This window comes from Trachypithecus francoisi, unplaced genomic scaffold, assembly GCF_009764315.1.
Source record: "Trachypithecus francoisi isolate TF-2019V2 unplaced genomic scaffold, Tfra_2.0 Lachesis_group10, whole genome shotgun sequence".
Lineage (NCBI taxonomy): Eukaryota > Metazoa > Chordata > Mammalia > Primates > Cercopithecidae > Trachypithecus > Trachypithecus francoisi.
The window spans coordinates 24,664,316-24,688,858 of record NW_022681455.1 but is presented as its reverse complement, the minus strand read 5'-3'; the positions used below and the strand labels follow the sequence as shown (position 1 = coordinate 24,688,858).

At 39.0% G+C, this 24,543-nt stretch overlaps 1 protein-coding gene across 1 annotated transcript in view; it reads left to right on the top strand.

Moving 5' to 3' along the window:
* The window catches only part of DCDC2 (doublecortin domain containing 2), a 193,804-nt gene that overhangs the window by 52,797 nt on the left and 116,464 nt on the right, over nucleotides 1-24,543 (top strand). The window contains exons 4-6 of the mRNA XM_033216371.1: nucleotides 12,551-12,627; nucleotides 12,749-12,880; nucleotides 22,825-22,974. Coding sequence (XP_033072262.1) covers nucleotides 12,551-12,627; nucleotides 12,749-12,880; nucleotides 22,825-22,974 — 359 coding nt within the window. The remainder of the gene's footprint in view (nucleotides 1-12,550; nucleotides 12,628-12,748; nucleotides 12,881-22,824; nucleotides 22,975-24,543) is intronic.

Sequence of the window (24,543 nt, the reverse complement as noted above, 5' to 3'; positions counted from 1 at the left end):
CTTTTCACACCATGGGATTCCTTTCTCTGCTCTTTTGCTCTGCTCTTGGCTTTTGTTACACTTCTGTGCACTTGAAGAAGTCTCCATGGGGAGTAACTCGTGGGTGGTGCGGACATGCCCTGCATCTGGACTGTCTTGGTCATGCTGACTAGCACAGGCTGACCGTCTATGGAGGCTTATTCCTCTGCCTTCTGTGCCCCTGGGGATGAAAGCAGTTGAAGATTTCTTCTCACTTAGAAAGGGTTCATACCTCTCTGGAATTTAGTTCATCTAGACTTCTTTGCATCCTAACAAAGTGACATTGGCACTTTCCAATGTCAGTTATCACACATCCCCTCAAAAATAGGACCCGCTCAGTTTAGCAGATCTCATCAGACATCTTAGCCAGTCTTTCTCTCATTTAAAAAATAGTGATACTGAAAAAAAAATGATTCTTTAAAAAATCTTTTTTAGAACAATCTGTAATTTGGATGTATCTGGTGTATTGACTCCTAGATAAATTATTTTCTAGTCTGGTGTCCTTTACTTGCCTTTGGCCCTTCTCATTTATCAAAAAGTGGTGAAAACTGATTCATTATTTTGTAAAGGATTTTGTTCTCTTTGATGCTGTGTACTGTTTAAGTAGTAACAGTGTCCTCTAACATTACCATTTTGAGAACCTACTTTTCCTTAATTCCATACAATAAAGAAAGTAGAGTTTAAGCTTCTTTGTGTAGGTTGGCTTATATTTTGCAAATAAGAAATTTCACTACATATTTTTCTTTAAATGCCTAAGTCTATCTCATGGACAGTCACAAAAATCTGATAGGTATTTTTTAAAGTTATCGAAAATTGGCCGGGCGCGGTGGCTCAAGCCTGTAATCCCAGCACGTTGGGAGGCCGAGACGGGCGGATCACGAGATCAGGAGATCGAGACCATCCTGGCTAACACGGTGAAACCCTGTCTCTACTAAAAAATACAAAAAACTAGCCGGGTGAGGTGGCGGGCGCCTGTAGTCCCAGCTACTCGGGAGGCTGAGGCAGGAGAATGGCATAAACCCGGGAGGCGGAGCTTGCAATGAGCTGAGATCCGGCCACTGCACTCCAGCCCGGGCGACAGAGCGAGACTCCGTCTCAAAAATAAATAAATAAATAAATAAAATAAATAAAGTTATCGAAAATTGAGCTTTTAAATTGTATGATCAGTTCTTCCAAGAGATTAATGGTCATTAGGTTTTTGTGATGGTATCATTTAACAGCATCCTTTCCTCACCTCCTTAGACAAAGTTTGTTTTTTTTTGGACCAGGTTTTCAAGACATGGTGAATGCTGAGATTTGAGGCAGATGGATTCTCAGAAGCATTCAGTTTACAGCCCCAGGGAGCGATATTGCCACTTTATTAATTAGTTCATGGAGCATCCCTTTGGGCTAGTTTAGCAGGATTATTCCTACTTTTATAGGTCTAGAAATTGAGGTGTGAAATGTTGAATTGGTTCATGTAAAAAGATTTAGGCAATCAGTGTCAAAATTCAGAATTCCAGACCTTTAGTCAGTTACTCAGTTTATCACCCTTGATCATGTTATTCCAAATGTGTATTTTTAAAGGGACAATTTTGATTTTATTGATTTCATTTTTCATAGCAAACAAATGCATCCAACCTTTAACTTGAATGTTGACCCAGCTGTGATACTGACCTACTGTTATGGAATTTGTGAACTTGACTTAAATTACTTACGTAAACTTACTGGGTTCACATGAAGCATTTTATTTTTGTATGGTCATCTGTGAGATAAACACAATCTAAATCTAAATAAGATGTCAGAGACAGACTGATATGTTGGAAACAGCATGTGACTAGACTCCTAGCTCATCCCATTCCAGCACTAGACTCCTAGCTCATCCCATTCCAGCAGGGTAAGAATAGTTAAGTTACTTTTGCCACCTTTGACTTCGGAAATATTTCTAAGAAATATTTTGCCTATCTATCTATCTATCTATCCATCCATCCATCCATCCTCCACTCAGGGGTTAGAAATGGGGTTTTGTCAGCCTCTTCAGCCTGCTACAGAATGACTCCTCTCTCTAATTCACTCGGCTAACCTACTTCTCAATATCCAGATAAATTAGGTTTTTCAAGACAATGTTGAGCCCGGTGCAGAATCAAGGCAAGAGGTCAGTCATCAGTGTGTCCTGCTTTTGCTTGGTGTTGATTCCTTCACCAAATGACAAAGTCAAAGTACAAAGTGAAATACTGAATTTTGCAATGATAACTTATCATTTGATTGGTTTCATAGTCACAGATTACACGCTGCTCACTCCATCCTTGGGTACATGGGGGTCTGAGTGGGAATACCTCATGCTCCATCTCTAGGTGTCTATCTCCTCAAACTAGGAGTGTTGATACTTAATATTACCCTCATATTTCAAGTTAACATTTATTTTCTTTACTTTCTTTTATTTTGAGATAGAGTTTTGCTCTTGTTACTCAGGCTGAAGTGCAGTGGCGCAATCTTGGCTCACTGCAACCACTGCCTTCTGGGTTCAAGCGATTCTCATCCCTCAGCTTCCAAGTAGCTGGAATTACAGGTGCGCACCACCATGCCCACCTAATTTTTGTATTTTTAGTAGAGATGGGGTTTCACTGTGTTGGCCATGGCTGGTTTCGAACTCCTGACCTCAGGTGATCCACCCGCCTTGGCCTCTCAAAGTGCTGGGACTAAAGGTGTAAGCCACCGCGCCCGGCCTGAAGTAGCATTTATTTTTAAAGTGCAAGGGGAAGTGTATGGGCTAATAAGAAAATTGATTTAAAAATTCTAATTTATCATTATGTTCCTCATCATCTAAAGCCATCATGTCCCTAGAGTACCACCAATTGACCAACCCTTTATCCATGATTAGGGCTCTGGAGAAGTTCCTCTTATACCCAGTTGATTTGGTTTAATTTTTTTGTGTGTGGTTTATTACTTAAAATGCCTGCTAAAAATGCATTTTATATAAAAACGTGTTGTTTTTAAAAGTATGAATCACTTTATATAATTGTCTTACTTTTTGTTTCTTTTACAATTCAGGTATACTACTTTGAGTAGTTTTTCAGATTTTCAGTGTATCTGAAAACACTAATTTAGTTATTTTAATTATAGTAACTCCAGGAAATACAACTTTAAGATTAGTTTTCAATTTAGCTGGTTAATCATGAACATTTGGGGAACATTTTTGCCATGCTGAATGAGGAAAACATTATTATTTAAAACAGATGGTTTGATTGAATTCAAGTAATAATTTACATACTCTGAATCAAATTACAGAATTATTTCAACAATCATGTATTTTATGAATTTCAATATATTGTTTATAACTATCTGTGCTCTAAAGCAAAGTAGCATGTTTTAGACAACGCAACAAGATTTTTAAAGTTATTTATATAACGTATTAACTGTCACCTTTATTTCAATAATCCAACAAGATTTTAAACCATCAAGAATGGGTATGGTTAGAGAGTCACGCATTGAAGAGATAACAACAGAGCATCCTCAGTATGTGCTTAGTGCATTGCTAGGTAAGGCACTAAGGAGGAATGCTTGAGTCCAGGAGTTTGAGGTGAGCTCTGATCGCACCACTGCACTCTAGCCTGGGTGACAGAGCAACACCCTGTCTCTAAAAGGGGGGAAAAATGATATAACCCTCACTCATAAGTACCAATTTAAAACAATCTCCATGATAAATTATTAAATTAAAAAAGCAAGGTGCTGAAGAGTGGGTAAAACAGGACATCACTGCGTTTAAAAATTATATGTATATGCCATCTACATAAGATAATATGCATGTATATGTATAGACTATCTTTGAAGGAATATTTCTAACTCTGCAGCTTGGTGATTAGGGCACAGGAGTGGGAAGGACACTTCTTTTTTACTCTACACCCCCTTTAACACTTGAATTGGGGGCGGAGCAAGATGGCCGAATAGGAGCAGCTCCAGTCTCCAACTCCCAGCGGGAGCGACACAGAAGACCGGTGATTTCTGCGTTTTCAACTGAGGTACTGGGGTCATCTCGCTAGGGAGTGCCGGACAATCGGTGCTGGTCAGCTGCTGCAGCCTGACCAGCGTGAGCTGAAGCAGGGCGAGGCATCGCCTCACCTGGAAGCGCAAGGGGGAAGGAAATCCGTTTTCCTAGCCAGGGGAACTGAGACACACAACACCTGGAAAATCGGGTAACTCCCACCCCAATACTGCGCTTTAAGGAAACAGGCACACCAGGAGAATATATCCCACACCTGGCCGGGAGGGTCCCACGCCCACGGAGCCTCCCTCACTGCTAACACAGCCCTCTGCGGCGATCTATCCGCAAGGCAGCAGCGAGGCTGGGGGAGGGGCGCCCGCCATTGCTGAGGCTTAAGTAGGTAAACAAAGCCGCTGGGAAGCTCGAACTGGGTGGAGCTCACAGCAGCTCAAGAAGCCTGCCTGTCTCTGTAGACTCTACCTCTGTGGACAGCGCACAGCTGCAGCCCATTAGGGGAAAGAGCGGGGGCGGTGCAGACTCGAACCACTCTGTCTGACAGCTTTGGGGAGAGCCGTGGATCTCCTAACGCGGAGGTTGAGATCCGAGAACGGACAGACTGCCTGCTCAGGTGGGTCCCTGACCCCTGAGTAGCCTAGCTGGGAGACATCCCCCACTAGGGGCAGTCTGACACCCCACACCTCACAGGGTGGCGTCACCCCTGAGAGGAACTTCCAAAGAAAGAATCAGACAGGTACACTCGCTGTTCAGCAATATTCTATCTTCGGCAACCTCTGCTGCTGATACCCAGGCAAACAGGGTCTGGAGTGGACCTCAAGCAATCTCCAACAGACCAACAGACAGTCCTTCTGACTGTCAGACGGAAAACTATCAAACAGGAAGGACACCTATACCAAAACCCCATCCGTACGTCACCATCATCAAAGTCCAGAGTCAGATAAAACCACAAAGATGGGGAAGAAGCAGGGAAGAAAAGCTGGAAATTCAAAAAATAAGAGCGCATCTCCCCCTGCAAAGGAGCGCAGCCCATCACCAGCAACGGATCAAAGCTGGTCAGAGAATGACTTTGACGAGATGAGAGAAGAAGGCTTCACTCCATCAAACCTCTCAGAGCTAAAGGAGGAATTACGTACCCAGCGCAAAGAAACTAAAAATCTTGAAAAAAAGTGGAAGAATTGACAGCTAGATTAATTAATGCAGAGAAGATCATAAACGAAATGACAGAGATGAAAACCATGACACGAGAAATACGTGACAAATGCACAAGCTTCAGTAACCGACTCGATCAACTGGAAGAAAGAGTATCAGCGATTGAGGATCAAATGAATGAAATGAAGCGAGAAGAGAAACCAAAAGAAAAAAGAAGAAAAGAAATGAACAAAGCCTGCAAGAAGTATGGGATTATGTAAAAAGACCAAATCTACGTCTGATTGGGGTGCCTGAAAGTGAGGGGGAAAATGGAACCAAGTTGGAAAACACTCTTCAGGATATCATCCAGGAGAACTTCCCCAACCTAGTAGGGCAGGCCAACATTCAAATTCAGGAAATACAGAGAACGCCACAAAGATACTCCTCCAGAAGAGCAACTCCAAGACACATAATTGCCAGATTCACCAAAGTTGAAATGAAGGAAAAAATCTTAAGGGCAGCCAGAGAGAAAGGTCGGGTTACCCACAAAGGGAAGCCCATCAGACTAACAGCAGACCTCTCGGCAGAAACTCTACAAGCCAGAAGAGAGTGGGGGCCAATATTCAACGTTCTTAAAGAAAAGAATTTTCAACCCAGAATTTCATATCCAGCCAAACTAAGCTTCATCAGTGAAGGAGAAATAAAATCCTTTACAGATAAGCAAATGCTTAGAGATTTTGTCACCACCAGGCCTGCCTTACAAGAGACCCTGAAGGAAGCCCTAAACATGGAAAGGAACAAGCGGTACCAGCCATTGCAAAAACAAGCCAAAATGTAAAGACCATCGAGGCTAGGAAGAAACTGCATCAACTACGAGCAAAATAACCAGTTAATATCATAATGACAGGATCAAGTTCACACATAACAATATTAACCTTAAATGTAAATGGACTAAATGCTCCAATTAAAAGACACAGACTGGCAACTGGATCAAGAGTCAAGACCCATCAGTCTGCTGTATTCAGGAGACCCATCTCACATGCAGAGACATACATAGGCTCAAAATAAAGGGATGGAGGAAGATCTACCAAGCAAATGGAGAACAAAAAAAAGCAGGGGTTGCAATCCTAGTCTCTGATAAAACAGACTTTAAACCATCAAAGATCAAAAGAGACAAAGAAGGCCATTACATCATGGTAAAGGGATCAATTCAACAGGAAGAGCTAACTCTCCTAAATATATATGCACCCATACGGGAGCACCCAGATTCATAAAGCAAGTCCTTAGAGACCTACAAAGAGACTTAGACTCCCATACAATAATAATGGGAGACTTCAACACTCCACTGTCAACATTAGACAGATCAACGAGACAGAAAGTTAACAAGGATATCCAGGAATTGAACTCATCTCTGCACCAAGCGGACCTAATAGACATCTATAGAACTCTCCACCCCAAATCAACAGAATATACATTCTTCTCAGCACCACATCGCACTTATTCCAAAATTGACCACATAATTGGAAGTAAAGCACTCCTCAGCAAATGTACAAGAACTGAAATTATAACAAACTGTCTCTCAGACCACAGTGCAATCAAACTAGAACTCAGGACTAAGAAACTCAATCCAAACCGCTCAACTACATGGAAACTGAACAACCTGCTCCTGAATGACTACTGGGTACATAACGAAATGAAAGCAGAAATAAAGATGTTCTTTGAAACCAATGAGAACAAAGATACAACATACCAGAATCTCTGGGACACATTTAAAGCAGTGTGTAGAGGGAAATTTATAGCACTAAATGCCCACAAGAGAAAGCAGGAGAGATCTAAAATTGACACTCTAACATCACAATTAAAAGAACTAGAGAGGCAAGAGCAAACACATTCAAAAGCTAGCAGAAGGCAAGAAATAACTAAGATCAGAGCAGAACTGAAGGAGATAGAGACACAAAAAACCCTCCAAAAAATCAATGAATCCAGGAGTTGGTTTTTTGAAAAGATCAACAAAATTGACAGACCGCTAGCTAGACTAATAAAGAAGAAAAGAGAGAGGAATCAAATAGACGCAATAAAATGATAAAGGGGATATCACCACCGACCCCACAGAAATACAAACTACCATCAGAGAATACTATAAACACCTCTACGCAAATCAACTAGAAAATCTAGAAGAAATGGATAATTTCCTGGACACTTACACTCTCCCAAGACTAAACCAGGAAGAAGTTGAATCCCTGAATAGACCAATAGCAGGCTCTGAAATTGAGGCAACAATTAATAGCCTACCCACCAAAAAAAGTCCAGGACCAGATGGATTCACAGCTGAATTCTACCAGAGGTACAAGGTGGAGCTGGTACCATTCCTTCTGAAACTATTTCAATCAATAGAAAAAGAGGGAATCCTCCCTAACTCTTTTTATGAGGCCAACATCATCCTGATACCAAAGCCTGGCAGAGACACAACAAAAAGAGAGAATTTTAGACCAATATCCCTGATGAACATCGATGCAAAAATCCTCAATAAAATACTGGCAAACCGGATTCAGCAGCACATCAAAAAGCTTATCCACCATGATCAAGTGGGCTTCATCCCTGGGATGCAAGGCTGGTTCAACATTCGCAAATCAATAAACGTAATCCAGCATATAAACAGAACCAAAGACAAGAACCACATGATTATCTCAATAGATGCAGAAAAGGCTTTTGACAAAATTCAACAGCACTTTATGCTAAAAACGCTCAATAAATTTGGTATTGATGGAACGTACCTCAAAATAATAAGAGCTATTTATGACAAACCCACAGCTAATATCATACTGAATGGGCAAAAACTGGAAAAATTCCCTTTGAAAACTGGCACAAGACAGGGATGCCCTCTCTCACCACTCCTATTCAACATAGTGTTGGAAGTTCTGGCTAGGGCAATCAGGCAAGAGAAAGAAATCAAGGGTATCCAGTTAGGAAAAGAAGAAGTCAAATTGTCCCTGTTTGCAGATGACATGATTGTATATTTAGAAAACCCCATTGTCTCAGCCCAAAATCTGCTTAAGCTGATAAGCAACTTCAGCAAAGTCTCAGGATACAAAATTAATGTGCAAAAATCACAAGCATTCTTATACACCAGTAACAGACAAGCAGAGAGCCAAATCAGGAATCAACTTCCATTCACAATTGCTTCAAAGAGAATAAAATACCTAGGAATCCAGCTTACAAGGGATGTAAAGGACCTCTTAAGGAGAACTACAAACCACTGCTCAGTGAAATCAAAGAGGACACAAACAAATGGAAGAACATACCATGCTCATGGATAGGAAGAATCAATATCGTGAAAATGGCCATACTGCCCAAGGTGATTTATAGATTCAATGCCATCCCCATCAAGCTACCAATGACTTTCTTCACAGAATTGGAAAAAACGCTTTAAAGTTCATATGGAACCAAAAAGAGCCCGCATTGCCAAGACAATCCTAAGTCAAAAGGACAAAGCTGGAGGCGTCACGCTACCTGACTTCAAACTATACTACAAGGCTACAGTAACCAAAACAGCATGGTACTGGTACCACAACAGAGATATAGACCAATGGAACAGAACAGAGTCCTCAGAAATAATACCACACATCTACAGCCATCTGATCTTTGACAAATCTGAGAGAAACAAGAAATGGGGAAAGGATTCCCTATTTAATAAATGGTGCTGGGAAAATTGGCTAGCCATAAGTAGAAAGCTGAAACTGGATCCTTTCCTTACCCCTTATACGAAAGTTAATTCAAGATGGATTAGAGACTTAAATGTTAGACCTAATACCATAAAAACCCTAGAAGAAAATCTAGGTAGTACCATTCAGGACATAGGCATGGGCAAGGACTTCATGTCTAAAACACAAAAGCAACGGCAGCAAAAGCAAAAATTGACACATGGGATCTAATTAAACTAAAGAGCTTTTGCACAGCCAAAGAAACTACCATCAGAGTGAACAGGCAACCTACAGAATGGGAAAAAATTTTTGCAACCTACTCATCTGACAAAGGGCTAATATCCAGAATCTACCAAGAACTCAAACAAATATACAAGAAAAAAGCAAACAACCCCATCAAAAAGTGGGGAAAGGATATGAACAGACATTTCTCAAAAGAAGACATCCATACAGCCAACAGACACATGAAAAAATGCTCATCATCACTGGCCATCAGAGAAATGCAAATCAAAACCACAATGAGATACCATCTCACACCAGTTAGAATGGCAATCATTAAGAAGTCAGGAAACAACAGGTGTTGGAGAGGATGTGGAGAAATAGGAACACTTTTACACTGTTGGTGGGATTGTAAACTAGTTCAACCATTATGGAAAACAGTATGGCGATTCCTCAAGGATCTAGAACTAGATGTACCATATGACCCAGCCATCCCACTACTGGGTATATACCCAAAGGATTATAAATTACTCTACTACAAAGACACATGCACACGTTTGTTTATTGCGGCACTATTCACAATAGCAAAGACTTGGAATCAACCCAAATGTCCATCTGTGACAGACTGGATTAAGAAAATGTGGCACATATACACCATGGAATACTATGCAGCCATCAAAAAGGATGAGTTTGCGTCCTTTGTAGGGACATGGATGCAGCTGGAAACCATCATTCTTAGCAAACTATCACAAGAAGAGAAAACCAAACACCGCATGTTCTCACTCATAGGTGGGAACTGAACAATGAGATCACTTGGACTCGGGAAGGGGAACATCACACACTGGGGCCTATCATGGGTAGGGGGGAGGAGGGAGGGATTGCATTGGGGAGTTATACATGATATAAACGTCATGCACATGTACCCTAGAACTTAAAGTATAATAAAAAAAAAAAAGAAAAAAAAAAAAAATAAATAGGGAAAAAAAAAAAAAAAAACACTTGAATTTTATTCAGGTGCATGCATTAACTGCTAAACATTTTATTTTATTTTTTCTTTTGAGACAGAGTCTGACTTTGTTGCCCAGGCTGGAGTGCAACAGTGCGATCTCAGATCGCTGCAACCTCCGCCTCCTGGTTTCAAGCAATTCTCATGCTTCAGCCTCCCGAGTAGCTGGGACTACAGGCGCACACCACCACACTCAACTAATTTTTGTATTTTCAGTAGAGACGGGGTTTCACCATGTTGGCCAGGCTTTCTCAAACTCCTGACCTCAGGTGATCCACCCACCTCAGCCTTCCAAAGTGTTGGGATTACAGGCATGAGCCACCACACCCAGCCCTGTTAAACATTTTTTAAAAAGTCAGCATCACTTAGTGTGATGCTAGGTGTTAGTGTAGGGCTAAGAACCTGTGTGCTTAAGATGAAAAATGTTACTGTGATTAAATTTTAAAAATTGTACTCTAGAGTATTAAATTTTAACAAACATTTATTGTGCAACTCATAGGCATTGCCAAGCACTGTTTTAGGCACTGGAGAGTCACAGAAAAATTATTCATTCTTGTTTCTCTCTGAGATGGCATAATTCTACCAAGAATGGAGTCCCATAAATGATCTAGGGCTACTATTTGAATTTTAAGATAACTAGCAAAGTGCATAGCAAATAGTTAGGGGTTCATAGATACAGGTTCACTAAAACTCTACCACTTATTATGTGTGATTTTTAGGCTAATTAATTAATCAAGCTCCAGTTTCTTTAGTAAATTGGGACTATAGCAATACTACTTCAGGACATTGTTTTCATGATTAAAAGATATATAATGCATATAAATTACTTAGTACAGTGCTTGCCATGAAATATAGCACAACTGTTACCTATTTTTATAAATTAGTGTTGTTTGTAAGTTTTCCTTTCAAATCATGGGGTAAAATCACCTAAAACTCAAAGTGCAAGAATCAATACTATAGCAGCTGTAGCAGTTTGAGACAGAAAGTGCAAGAAGAATGAGCAGGGAATGATTGGTGATACCTGAACTGGGCCTTGAAGAGCAGATGGAATTCCAGCAGGTGGAGAAATGAGGAGGGCATTTTAGCCAGAGGGGCAAAGGGAAGGCGTGGATGCAGGGGATGTTTTGGGAATGGAGGGGAGCAGGCTGGTTCGACTACAGTGCGTGACGAGGAGTCTGCGTGGAAGGAGTGTTGGTAGGAGATGAGGGCATCAAGTAAGCGGCTCTTGGTCCTGGGAGTTCTTGCAGGCCATGCTTGAAAGTCGGGATTTATCTTCCAGGGTTAAAGGTGGACACCAGATGGCAGAAGCCTGAAGAGAGGATAGGGTGGGAGGAAGTCAGAATAGGAATAATGAAGAGAGAGATGGCAGCTGTACTTGAGAGGGGCCATAAGGTCAAGGGGGACGTTAAAGACACCAGGTGGAGATAGAGGGTCTTAAATGAATGGAACAAGCAGAGACAGCCAGGGACAAAATCAAGATGTGGAGTTAGCTTCATAAAGGCATACGGTTCCTTCTTCTGAGACAGGTAGAAAGGAGAAAAATGGTGAGGATATAGATAAGGTGAGTTGTGGAGGGAAGGAAGGTTGAGGGGCTTCGTTCCTACTGGCTTCTATTTCTTGACATTTGGAATGAAATGACCTGCTGAGAGTGTGTGTGCCTGGAGTGGGATTTTAGGGGTTAGGTTAGGGGTGAGGTGAGATGAGAGGTGAGGATTTGGACTGTCCACTGTGGGAAATGGAAAAAGAACCGTGGGAGGAGTGGAGGGCTGGCTGAGCAAGCCGTACTGAGGTCCAGCTGATGGCTTGATGCCGAAAGCTGTTCTCAGGTGAGGGCTGCTCGTGCGGCCCCGTGGTTCTAACAGCAGCTGGGACCCAGGAAGCAAAAAGAGAAGCGAAGGTGATCAGATCCACCCAGTTGCAAGGGCTGCGGGAATTGAGAATGCTGGCGTGAGTGTACCTGATTCAGTGGGTTATAGGGGAGAAAGTGAAACCTGGGAAAAATTGCTTGTGTCAGTCTTAAGAGAAAAAGGTGGGGTCAGTCACTTGGTGGGGGCCAAGGATCAGAAAGCAGGTGCATGGGAATGGGAAAGGAAAGATGATGGAACACAGTATGTTGGGCTGCAGGCACAGCACTTCAGAGCTCAAGATTTTATAGGATTATTTTATTGTTGTTTTTCAGAATGCATTGTTTAAAAATTGTCTTAATATTTTTGTAATACTCCATGATTTCGTTGTTTTTTTTTTTTTTTTTTTTTTTTGCACAGATCATGAGCAGTGTGCCTAGGGCTTAAGGGAAATTTTTCTTTCTTGAGAGCTTTGTTAAGGGCTTATAATATTGCTAAAGGGTGAGCGCAGAGTTTATATAAATGCCGAGAAAAGCAAGGTTTTAACAAAGGCACAGCAAGTCTCAGGCAGTTCCCAAGAAACCTGTAGATTTTCCTCATAGAAAAAAAAAAGCTAATACAAGCTTAGTGATTTATGTTTTTTTTCTTTTTAAAGGTAAAACCAGTAATCCATAGCAGGATCAATGTGTCAGCTCGCTTTAGAAAACCACTTCAGGAGCCCTGCACTATCTTGTAAGTTGAAACCCTTTATACTTCAAGTTAAAATTGGCTTGGTGGTTTCCTTTTGGTTTGGAATTTGTGTTGTAGTTTTCAAGGCATAACTGTTTCAGAAGGTTTGCCTCCTGTTTTCCAGCTTGATTGCAAATGGAGACCTCATAAACCCAGCTTCTCGCCTCCTTATCCCCAGAAAAGCCTTGAATCAGTGGGATCATGTACTACAAATGGTCACAGAAAAAATCACTCTGAGAAGCGGGGCTGTTCACAGGTATGTCAAAACTGTCTTGTAAGTGGAGGAGTTTTCGAATTGTCGAAGATATTCTCAGGTGGCTCCGGAGTCACTGGTCTGTAGATTTGAATTTTGGTTCCCCAGGTAGGCGCCGTATACCTCAGTTTCTTTATCTGTAGAATGGAGATATACCTCATAGCATTGTTTAAAATGAGGTAATCCACATCATACAGAGCTTAAAACAGTCATTGACACATAGTAGCACATCCACAAATATTAACGATTTTTATTCTTTGATTTACAGTGACTAGGCAAGCATAACTTCAGTTGAGAAGGATTTTTTGAAAGAGCCAGCCTCTTAACTCTTAATTGTCCTTTTTTTAAAAGGAGGCATTTATGATTATTTGATAGTTTAGACTATTTGCCTAGGGTAAAAATCAGATATCAGGAAGTATTAGTGCATTTAAAGAGGAGGTATAGAATAATTTAGTGGGGTTGTCTAAATGTAAGAAACCAAAAACATTTTTATCAGGTTCTGAAATTTAAGTGAAGATTAAAATCATAGATTTAAATTATGAAGCCTATGAAATTATCCCTCGATGGAGGCTGTCATTTATTTTCCCTCAGGTGGGAGGGTTACAAATAACATATACATGTGTACAACATATTAAAAGTATGTATGGGTACATACTGCTTTAGTACAGTGCACTCTTCCAAGTTTTTGTGTTTTCATACACATATGATAAAATAGTTCTCAAATGATTGCATATTATGTCTTTCAGGTAAATGTGTATGCAGATTATTTGTATATTTGCATGTATTAATATCTACAGTCTCATAGCAATTGAGATTTTAAATATAATTAGGTGTTTTAATTGAAAGGAATACTTTACATGTGGCAAAAAATTCAAATACGGTAGAAATAAAGAGTATTTCTCCTACCTTAGACACGCCCAATCCCTCTTCCTAGTACTTTTCAGCCTCATCCCGGAAATACTCTATGCATATGTAAGCATATACATTTTTAATTTTTAATTTTATTTATTTTTTTGAGACAGGGTCTCACTGTGTCACCTAGGCTGGAGTGCAGTGGTGTGATTTCAGCTCACTGCAGCCTCGTTTGCCCAGACCCAAGTGATCCTTTCACCTTAACCACTACACCTAGCTTTTTTTCTTTTTTGTAGAGATTAGATTTTGTCATGTTCTCCAGGTTGGTCTTGAACTCCTGGGGTCAAGCAATCCACCCGCCTTGGCCTTCCAAAGTGCTGGGATTACAGGTATGAGCCACTGTACCTGGACCACTTTTTAAAAACGTAAATGGAAATACATACATATACATAGATATAAATAAATAAATACATGTATATACACACCCCCTTGATTTTTTCCTATAATAAATCCTAGAGATTATTCTTATCAGCACAGATACCTCTATTATATTATTTTTAATGACTACCAAGTATTTTATTTATTTTTATTTTATTTTTTTGAGATGGAGTTTCATTCTTGTTGCTCAGGCTGGAGTGCAATGGTGGGATCTCGGCTCACTGCAACCTCCACCTCCTGGTTTCAAGCGATTCTCCTGCCTCAGTCTCTCAAATAGCTGGGATGAGAGGCACCTGCCACCATGCTCATCTAATTAAAAAAAAATTTTTTTTTTTTTTTGGTAGAGACTGGGTTTCACCATGTTGGCTAGGCTGGTTTCGAACTCCTTACCTCAAGTGATCCACCCGCCTTGGCCTCCCAAAGTGCTAGGATTACAGGTGTGAGCCACTGCGCCTGGCCCAAAGTATTCTATTTTAACACAAAGTATTCCAAATCCAAATTTTTTTAGTAAAAATTTTTAGTTGGGCAGCATCTCATTCTATAAAATAGAATGAATGTTCCCAATCTAATTTATTAGATCAGTTACCTCCTTTTTATAATTTCATTTTTTATTTTAGATTCAGGGAATACATGTGCGGGTTTGTTACATGGGTATTTTGCATGATGCTGAGATTTCGGGTACAGATCTCGTCACCCAGGAAGTGAGCATAGTACCCAATAAGTAGTTTATCACTCTATTTCCCTTCCCTCTCTAGTAGTCAACAGTGTCTACTGTTCCTATCTTTATGTCCATCTGTACCCAATATTTAAGTTCCCACTTACTAGTGAGAATATGTAGTATTTGGTTTTCTGTTCCTGCATTAATTTGCTTAGGATTATGGCCTCCAGCTGCATCCATGTTGCTGCAAAGGATAGGATTTCAGTATTTTTTATAGCTGCGTAGTATTCCATGGTATATATACACCATGTTTTCTTTGTCCAGCCCACCACCGATGGTCACCTAGATTGCCTTCCACATCTTTGCTATTGTGAATAGCACGGCAGTGAACATAGCAGTGTGTGCTTCTTTTTGGTAGAACGATTTATTTTCCTTTGGGATTGATGGATATTTAGGTCATTTCTAATCTTTTGCTATTACATGTATATGTCTTTTTGTATAAGCAAAGTTTAGAAGTTGAATTGTTGTATTAAGTTTCAAATACCTTTAACATTTTGATAGATACCGCCAATTGCCTTCCAAAAAGTTTATCCTAATTTATATTTTCACTGGAAGTCTATGGGCAGGCCTGTTTGTCATACTGTTACCTGTCTAGTGAAACTAACATTTAGTCTTTTCACTCATGTTGAGTGAGAATAGTATTTCATTGTTTTTGGATTTTTATTTAATATACAACATCATCTATTGACTATTTCTTATGTGTCAGGTATTATTCTCAGTGCTTTACATTTTTGACTTAATTAACTCAATGACCCTATGAAGTAGGTAGTGTTTCTATTCTCTTTTAATAGACATGAAATGTGAGACATAGAGCGGGAAAATTATTTGCCCAGGGTTATGGAGATAGTGAGTAGCAGGGCTGGGATTCAAGCCTAGTAGGCATTCTGGCTCCAGAGCCTGTGTTCTTAATGACCAAGGTACTCTGTAAGTAAATGCCACATATTTATATCCATTGTATGTGAAATGTCTGTCATGGCCTTTGCACATTTATCTTATTGATTTATAGGCACTCTCCAGGGGTCCCCAACCCCCAGGCCATGGACTGGTACCCTTCCGTGGCCTGTTAGGAACCTGACTGCACAGCAGGAGGTGAGCGGCTGGCGAACATCACTGCCTGAGCTCCACCCCATCAGATCAGCAGCAGCATTAGATTCTCGTAGGAGCATGAAGCCTATTGTGGACTGTGCATGCGAGGGATCTAGGTTGTGTGTTCCTTATGAGAATCTAATTCCTGATGATTTGAGGTGGAACGATGTCATCTCATAACCATCCTCTCCGCCACTCCGTCTGTGGATAAATGATCTTCCACAAAACCAGATCCTGGTGCCAAAATGGTTGGGGACCACTGCTCTAGACATATTGGGGAAATTGACCTTTTCTGATGTGAGTTTTAAGTACGCTTCCAGTTTGCAGTTTCTTTACATTTCTTTTTTTGATATAAATATCTTAAATTTTAATGCAGCCTAATTTTCAGTCTTTATAATCACTACGTTTTATGACTTACTTAGATCTTCCTTACTCCAAGATTATAAGAATATTCTCCTATGTTTTCTTCTTGTATTTTAAAATTTTGTTTAAACCTTTGATTTTGTTGGATTTTATTTTGGTGTCAGGAGTAAAGGCAGATCTCAATAATTGTAAGTTTTTTTTACATATATAGTTTTGACATTTGACATATACATAAATGCAAACCTACCCAATAAGTAATATAAAGGCACAAAGATATGTACAGGTAATTTCATAGCCAGATATACCTATTCATACATATATTAATATGAAAAAATTTACACACAGAAATAAAATATATTCAAGTAAAAATATAGAAATGAGAATATAGTTGTGTTTCTCAAACACTTGAATACTTGGAGAAATTTTTTTTTTAAACTTGTATTTTAGGTTCACGGGTACATGTGCAGGTTTGTTACATAGGTAAACTTGTGTCACCGTGGTTTGTTGTACAGATTATTTTGTCACCCAGGTACTAAGCCTAGTACCCAATAGTTATTTTTACTGTTCCTCTCTCTCCTCACACCCTCTACCCTCAAGTGGGCCCCAGTGCCTGTCGTTCCTCTCTTTGTGTACATGTGTCCTCATCATTTATATCCCCCTTGTAAGTGAGGACATGTGGTATTAGACTTTCTGTTCCTGCGTTAGTTTGTAAAGGATGATAGCCTCTAGCTCTTTCCATGTTCCTGCAAAGGATGTGATCTCACTCTTTTTTATGGCTGCATAGTATTCCATGGTGTATATGTACCACTTTTTCTTTATTCAGTCTACCATTGATGGACATTTAGTTTGATTCCTTTTCTTTGCTGTTGTGAATAGTGCTGCAGTGAACATATGTGTGCATGGGTCTTTATGGTAGAATGATTTATATTCTTTTGGGTATATACCCAGTAATGGGATTGCTGGTTCAAATGGTAGTTCTGTTTTTAGCTCTTTGAGGAATTGCCACACTGCTTTCCATAATGATTGAACTAATTTATACTCCACCAGTAGTGTATAAGCATTCCCCTTTCTCTGCAACTTTGCCAGCATCTGTTATTTTTTGACTTTTTAATAACCATTTTGACTGGCATGAGATGGTGTATCATTGTGGTTTTGGTTTGCATTTCTCTAATGATAAGTGATATTGAGCTCTTTTTCATATGCTTGTTGGTTGCAAGTATGTCTTCTTTTGAAAAGTATCTGTTCATGTCCTTTGCCCACTTTTTAATGGGTTTTTTTTTCTTGTAAGTTCATTTTTAAGTTCCTTATAGATGCTGGATATTAGACCTTTGTCAGATGCATAGTTTGCAAAAAGTTCTCCCATTCTGTAGTTTATCTGTTTACTCTGTTGATGGTTTCTTTTGATGTGCAGAAGCTCTTAAGTTTCCCAATTGGTAATTTTTTGCTTTTGTTTTGATTGCTCTTGGTGTCTTTGTCATGAAATCTTTACCAGTTCCTTTGCCCAGAATGGTATTGCCTAGGTTGTCTTCCAGGGCTTTTATAGTTTTGGGTTTTACATTTAAGTCTTTAATCCATCTTGAGTTGATTTTTGTATATGGTGTAAGGAAGGAGTTCAATTTCAATCATCTGTATCTGGCTAGCCAGTTATCCCAGCACCATTGATTGAATAGGGAGTCCTTTCCCCATTGCTTGTTTTTGTTTCGTCGAAGAACAGATGGAAGTAGGTGTACTATTTTATTTCTAGGGTCTCTATTCCATTCCATTGGTCTACATGTCTGTTTTGGTCCCAGTACCATTGGTTACTGAATCCATGTAGTATAGTTTGAAGTTGGGTAACAGGATGGCTCCAGCTTTGTTCTTTTTGCTTAGGATTGTGTTGGCTATTTAGGTTCTTTTTTGGTTCCATTTAAATTTTAAAATAGTTTTTTCTAGTTCTGTGAAGAACGTTATTGGTAGTTTGATAGGAGTAATATTGAATCTGTAAATAAATTGCTTTGGGCAGTGGCCATTTTCGTGATACTGATTCTTCCTATCCATGAGCATGGGCTGTTTTCCCATTTGTTTGTGTAATCTCTGATTTCTTTAGGTAGTGTTTTGTAGTTCTCATTGTAGAGATCTTTTACCTTCCTGGTTAGCTGCAGTCCTAGATATTTTTTTTTTTTTTGTGCCAATTATGAATGAGAATGTGCTTCTGATTTGGTGCTCAGCTTGGATGTTGTTGGAGTATAGGAATGCTACTGATTTTTGTATATTGATTTTGTATCCTGAAACTTTTCTGAAATTATTTCTCAGCTGAAGGAGATTTTGGGCCAAGACTGTGAGGTTTTCTAGATATAGAATCATGTCATCTGCAAACAGGGATAGTTTGGACTTCTTCTCTTCCTATTTGGATGCCCTTTATTTTTTTGTCTTGTCTGACTGCCCTGGGAAGGGCTTCCAATACTATGTTGAATAGGAGTGGTGAGAGAGGGCATCCCTTTCTTCTGCTGATTTTCAAGGGCAATGCTTCTAGTTTTTGCCCATTCAGTGTGATGTTGGCTGTGGGTTTCTCATAGATGGCTCTTACTATTTTATGTTCCTTCAATACCTAGTTTATTGAGAGTTTTTAACTTGAAGGGATGTTGAATTTTATTGAAAGCCTTTTCTGCATCTATTGAGATAATCATATGGTTTTTGTCTTAAGTTCTGTTTATGTGGTGAATCACATTTATTGATTTGCGTATGTCGAACCAACCTTGATCCCAGGGATAAAGCCTATTTGATCATGGTGGATTAGCTTTTTGATGTACTGCTGGATTCGGTTTGCAAGTATTTTGTTGAGGACTTTTGTATTGATGTTCATCAAGGACAACAAACTTGACCTGAAGCTTTCTTTTTTACTGTGTCTCTGCCAGGTTTGGGTATCACGGTGGTGCTGGCCTCATAGAACAAGTTGGGGAGGAGTTCCTCCTCAATTTTTTGGAAGAGTTTCACTAGAAATGGTACCACTTTTTGTATATCTGGTAGAATTCGGCTGTGAATCTGTCTGGTTCTAGGCTTTTTTTGATTGGTAGGCTATTCATTATAGATTCAATTTTAGAGTTCGTTATTGGTTTATTCAGGGAATAAATTTCTTCCTGGTTCAGTCTTGGGAAGGTGTATGTGTCCAGGAATATATCCATTCCTTTCAGGTTTTCCAGTATGTGCATAGAGGTGTTCATAGTAGTTTCTGATGGTTATTTTTATTTCTGTAGGAGTCAGTGGTAACATCCCATTTGTCGTTCCTAATTGTGTTCATTTGGATCTTCTCTCTTTTCTCCTTTATTAATTCAGCCAGTGGCCTACGTATCTTATTTATTTATTTTTTTTAAAACACCACCTCCTGGATCTATTGATCCTTTGAATAGTTTTTCATGTCTTGATCGCCTTCAATTCATCTCTGATTTTGGTTATTTTTTGTCTTCCTCTAGCTCTGGAGTTGGTTTGTTCTTGCTTTTTTAGTTCTTTTAGTTGTGTTATTAGGTTGTTCATTTGAGATCTAACATTTTTTTGGAGACAGAGTCTCACTCTGTTGCCCAGGCTGAAGTGCAGTGGCATGATCTCTGTTCACTGCAGCCTCAGTCTCCTGGGCTCAAGTGATCCTCCCACCTTAGCCAAGCAGCTGGAACTACAGGAGTGTGCTATCATACCCAGCTAATTTTTTTTTTTTGTATTTTTTCTAGAAACAGGGTTTCACTATGTTGTCCAGGCTGGTCTCAAACTCCTGAGCTCGGCAGTCTGCTCAGCTCAGCCTCCCAAGTGCTGGGATTACAGGCATGAGCCACCATGCCCAGCCAACTTTTTGATGTGGTCATTTAGTCTTATAAATTTTCCTCTTAACACAGCCTTAGCTTAGACTTAACGCAGTCTCGGAGATTCTGGTATTTTGTATTTTTGTTCTTAGTTTCAAAGAACTTCGTGATTTCTGCCTTAATTTTATTACCCCAAAGTCATTCAGGAGCAAGTTGTTTAATTTCTGTGTAATTGCATGGTTTTGAGCAATTTTTAAAGTCTTGATTTCTATTTTTATTGTGCTGCAATCTGAGGGTGTGTTTGGCATGATTTTGATTTTTTTGCATTTTTTGAGGATTGTTTTGTGGTTAATTTTAGGGTATGTGCCATGTTGCAATAAGAAAAATGTATATTCTGTTTTGGGATGGGAGTTCTGTAGAGGTTTATCACATCCATTTGGTCCAAAGTTGAGTTCAGGTCCTGAATATCTTTGCTAATTTTCTGCCTTTATGATCTAATACTGTCAGTGGAGTGTTGAAGTTTCCCATTATTATTATGTGGGAGTCTAAGTCTCTGTGTGGATTTCTAAGAACTTGCTTTATGAATCTGGATGCTCCTGTGTTGGGTGCATATATATTTAGGATAGGTGAAATGTAATTCTTAATATAATGGCAGATATGAGAGATTTGGTTGCTGCTTTCTTGGGACATGACCATTTTCCTTTAACATTAATTTTATGATTGGCCCCTCCCTATGCTTCAGTATACTCATATAGAAAAAGCATCCCATAAAAATTTATTGAACTTGCTTTTTATGTTTCTTGTGTTTGTAGCAAAAGAAGAAAGTAGGTCAGCAACAGTTATATAAAAGAAGGCTAAAATCATGAATTAGAATTTATTCAGTGCCGGGCCAGGTGTGGTGGCTTACACCTGTAATCTTAGCACCTTGGGAGGCCATGGCAGGAGGATAACTTGAGCCCAGGAGTTTGAGACCAGCCTGGGCAACATAGCAAAACCTTGTCTCTATTAACAAAAAGAATTTATTCACTACGTTCTACCTACTTGCAGAGGAAACAAGTCAAATCTTGGCTGTTTCTAGAGTCCACAGCTATGCTGGCTTTTAATTTCTAGCTGTGAAATTACTACTGATTGAGATATAACTATTTTGAAGAAAAGTGGAAAAAAAATGCTTGGGTCTAGGCCATTGGCTCTCAAGCAGGTATGATTTTGTCCCTTGGGCACATTTGACAGTGCCCGAAACCATTTTTGGTAGTCCCAACTGGGGATGGGGTGGCTTCTGTTACTATTTAGTGGGTGGAGGCCAAGGGTGCTGCTAATAAACATCTTACAATGTACAGGGCAACCTACTCACCTTTCCAACAAAGAATTATCTGGTCCAAAATGTCAATAATGCCAGTATTTTGAAACCCTGGTCAAGTGTTTTTTGGCATAACATCTTACTATGTTGCCCAGGCTGGTCTTGAACTCCTGGACTCAAGTGGTCTTCTTGTCTCAGCCTTCCAAGTAGCTGGATCTATAGGCATGGGCCACCACGTCCAGCCTAAGTTAAGGCAGAAAACATGGAATTCTGGGTTAAATGTTGATATTTAGACTTGTTAGGAGTAGAGGTACAATGTTATAAAGAAAGAGACTTTACCATCCGTATACTAACTAAAAACACAAATACATTTCAGGAATGTTGGTGGCTATTTTCATTGTATTTCATGGTTCTGTATAATATGGCCATTTATGTAATCAGGAAACAAGCTGACAGGTCAATGTTTGGTTTATTTATTTTTTGCCCCTAAGTGACATTTAATCTTATTATGTAATATAGGAAGTCAGAAAGCTTTTTGATGATACTGAAATCCTTCCATTTATTAATAGCTCTTGCTTATAACCTTAAAAAATATGCAGTGTCTTTCTGGTTTAGTTTTCTAATACTTATTTTCCTGTTCTTTAAAAAAATTCTGTGGACATTTAAAATCATCTGGTAAAATTATGACTGTTCTTTTAATAAGTAACATATTAATTGTAGTTCATAGCAGCAATTTTACAGTAAAGGAAGGTTATTGTGAAACTGCTCGATTCTGGGAAGATATAATGTTCACTCTTTTTTTTGCTTAATGGGGATGGCAAAAAAAGAAAGAAGCATGAATGCTATGCAGTTCTGTATCATTAACACTGGCAATGGGTTCTTTTACCTCCTGCCCGCTCACCCCATTGTTCCTGACCTGGTTCTCTGTGTGTTTGTATGTAATACTTTGGTTGAGGGCTGTTCTTACACAGAATATGGTCAGAAACTTGTCAGTCTGATGAATATGCTAAGAAAATACAATTTAAAAATATTAAAATATAAATAGAAGGATCAATGTTCAATGGAAACATAGCTTTATTTAAAGCACTGTGATCTGTACAAGTAAATTTTTCTCCTCTAAAATTTTAATATGGCAGCAATAGGGATGCTTATGCCAGATCATCAGGCTCACTGGGATGAAACCCTGTACAGCAAGATAGTCATCGTATCTGCATTATAACATTAGCATTTAGTGGAATCTATTGATTTTGAGGCATCTATAATGCAATAATGAGAATAGTAACAAATGAGCTAAATTAAGCACAGAGTGTTTTTATTTACTATGTAATTTTATTTTTTTTGACATCCAGAATACTTTGTAATCTTAAGCAGTTCTTTAAATGTTGGTTAAAATTCTAATTGTTGGTGTTCATATTTTCGACAGGCTTTATACTTTAGAAGGAAAACTTATTGAGAGTGGAGCAGAATTGGAGAATGGGCAGTTTTATGTGGCTGTTGGAAGAGATAAGTTTAAGAAACTGCCTTACAGTGAGTTAATTTTTGACAAGTCAACGATGAGAAGAAGGCCTTTTGGGTAAGTCTTAATCCTTACCACTCCTCATGCTTTAGTTATCACTTGAAATAGCACTGGGTCTTTTGCTGACCACCATTATATTTTATGTACTTGATAATCTTATTTATTCACTTAGAATGGAAAGCATATATAGTATACATTGATCTTTGTTTTAAATATTGCCATGATGGGAGACTGAGAGCTATTGCACAAAAATATAATTTCTGGGAAGTTATGAAAGACTACTTTTTTTTAGCATGCGTGAAATTTATAGTAAGTACAAAAATTTATTATTGTGAAGAAGATACAGGGCAATGAGCTTCTCTATAGCAAACATTATTAGAAGTTTTTGTGTCTTAATAGTTGCTAGACCAAATAACTTTTCAGTTGGTTTAGATAGAAACATCCAAGAGTGTTAAAAAACCCATAATATTTTATACTTGTTTTAATAACTGTAAAATAAAAAAACAACATAATCTCACTTATGCAAATAGAGAGGATGGGTGTACAGTTAATGCATGTAAGATTTTAAGGATTATACTTTTAATTGCAATATACTGTAAACAGTTTTTCTCCACGAAACGTCATATATTTGTGAAAGATGCTTTATTTCAGCCGAGGAGATACATTGCGGAGTCACCCAAGAAGAGCTCTGGCCCCTGCTGCAGGACCTCTCGGCTTGCTCATGGTGCCCAGGGATCCATCTCTGTTGCTTCTCCCAGAGATTCTGTGGCCACCTTGCCATTGCAAACCAATTTTTTTTGTGGTTGTCATCTGCAGAGATAGAGCAGAATATCACCAGTGTGTTTGCAATTAATTCACAATTTGTGTAACTTGATGGAGAGGCTGGCCAAGAGCTTCTAAATAAGTAATAGATGAAATGGAATTTCAGGGGTGGTGTTTGAACTATGCAAGAGCACATGATTTTCTAGCACTTTTGAATTATTTACCAACTGACTTATTGCTAACCAACCTTACCCATCCATGAAATCAAATCCTTTAGCCATCTTTGCTAGGCAACCCTGGGTTACCCTGCTGTGAACAACAGTGCATACCTGATGATAATAAGAAAACTGTAACTCACGTTGGCCTTTCTCATACAATTAATAAGAATTTTTTTATATACGTGTCCTATTTTTGGAGAGATTCAGTTGGGTTTCAGGATGGGTCTTTTCTTAATAATACAGTTATCAACAAAACAACCTACTCTTACAGCCTGAGAATTTTTAATTTTTTGGTGAGGACAACTTGTTTAAAAACTACCTGAATGCAAATGCCAGTGTTTTACCTCTGCTCTTCTATCAGAGGTAGACATAGGAGACATCACAGAAACAAAGGAAATTTGTTTTTAACTCAGTCTGGAAAAATCATTATTCACATTTGGAAATGATTTTTTGAAATGTAAATAGAACACTTTGGGATCTGGATAAAAATGCTATACAAACTTCAGATGATACTAAACATTTATTTGTAAGCATTGATTAAAATAGTATACAGGAAAACATCACAAATCTTTTGGGATGGAATTTGGAAATTTTATGATCTTTGCGAAATTGGGAAAGTATATGTTAAAGTGTATGTTACCTACCT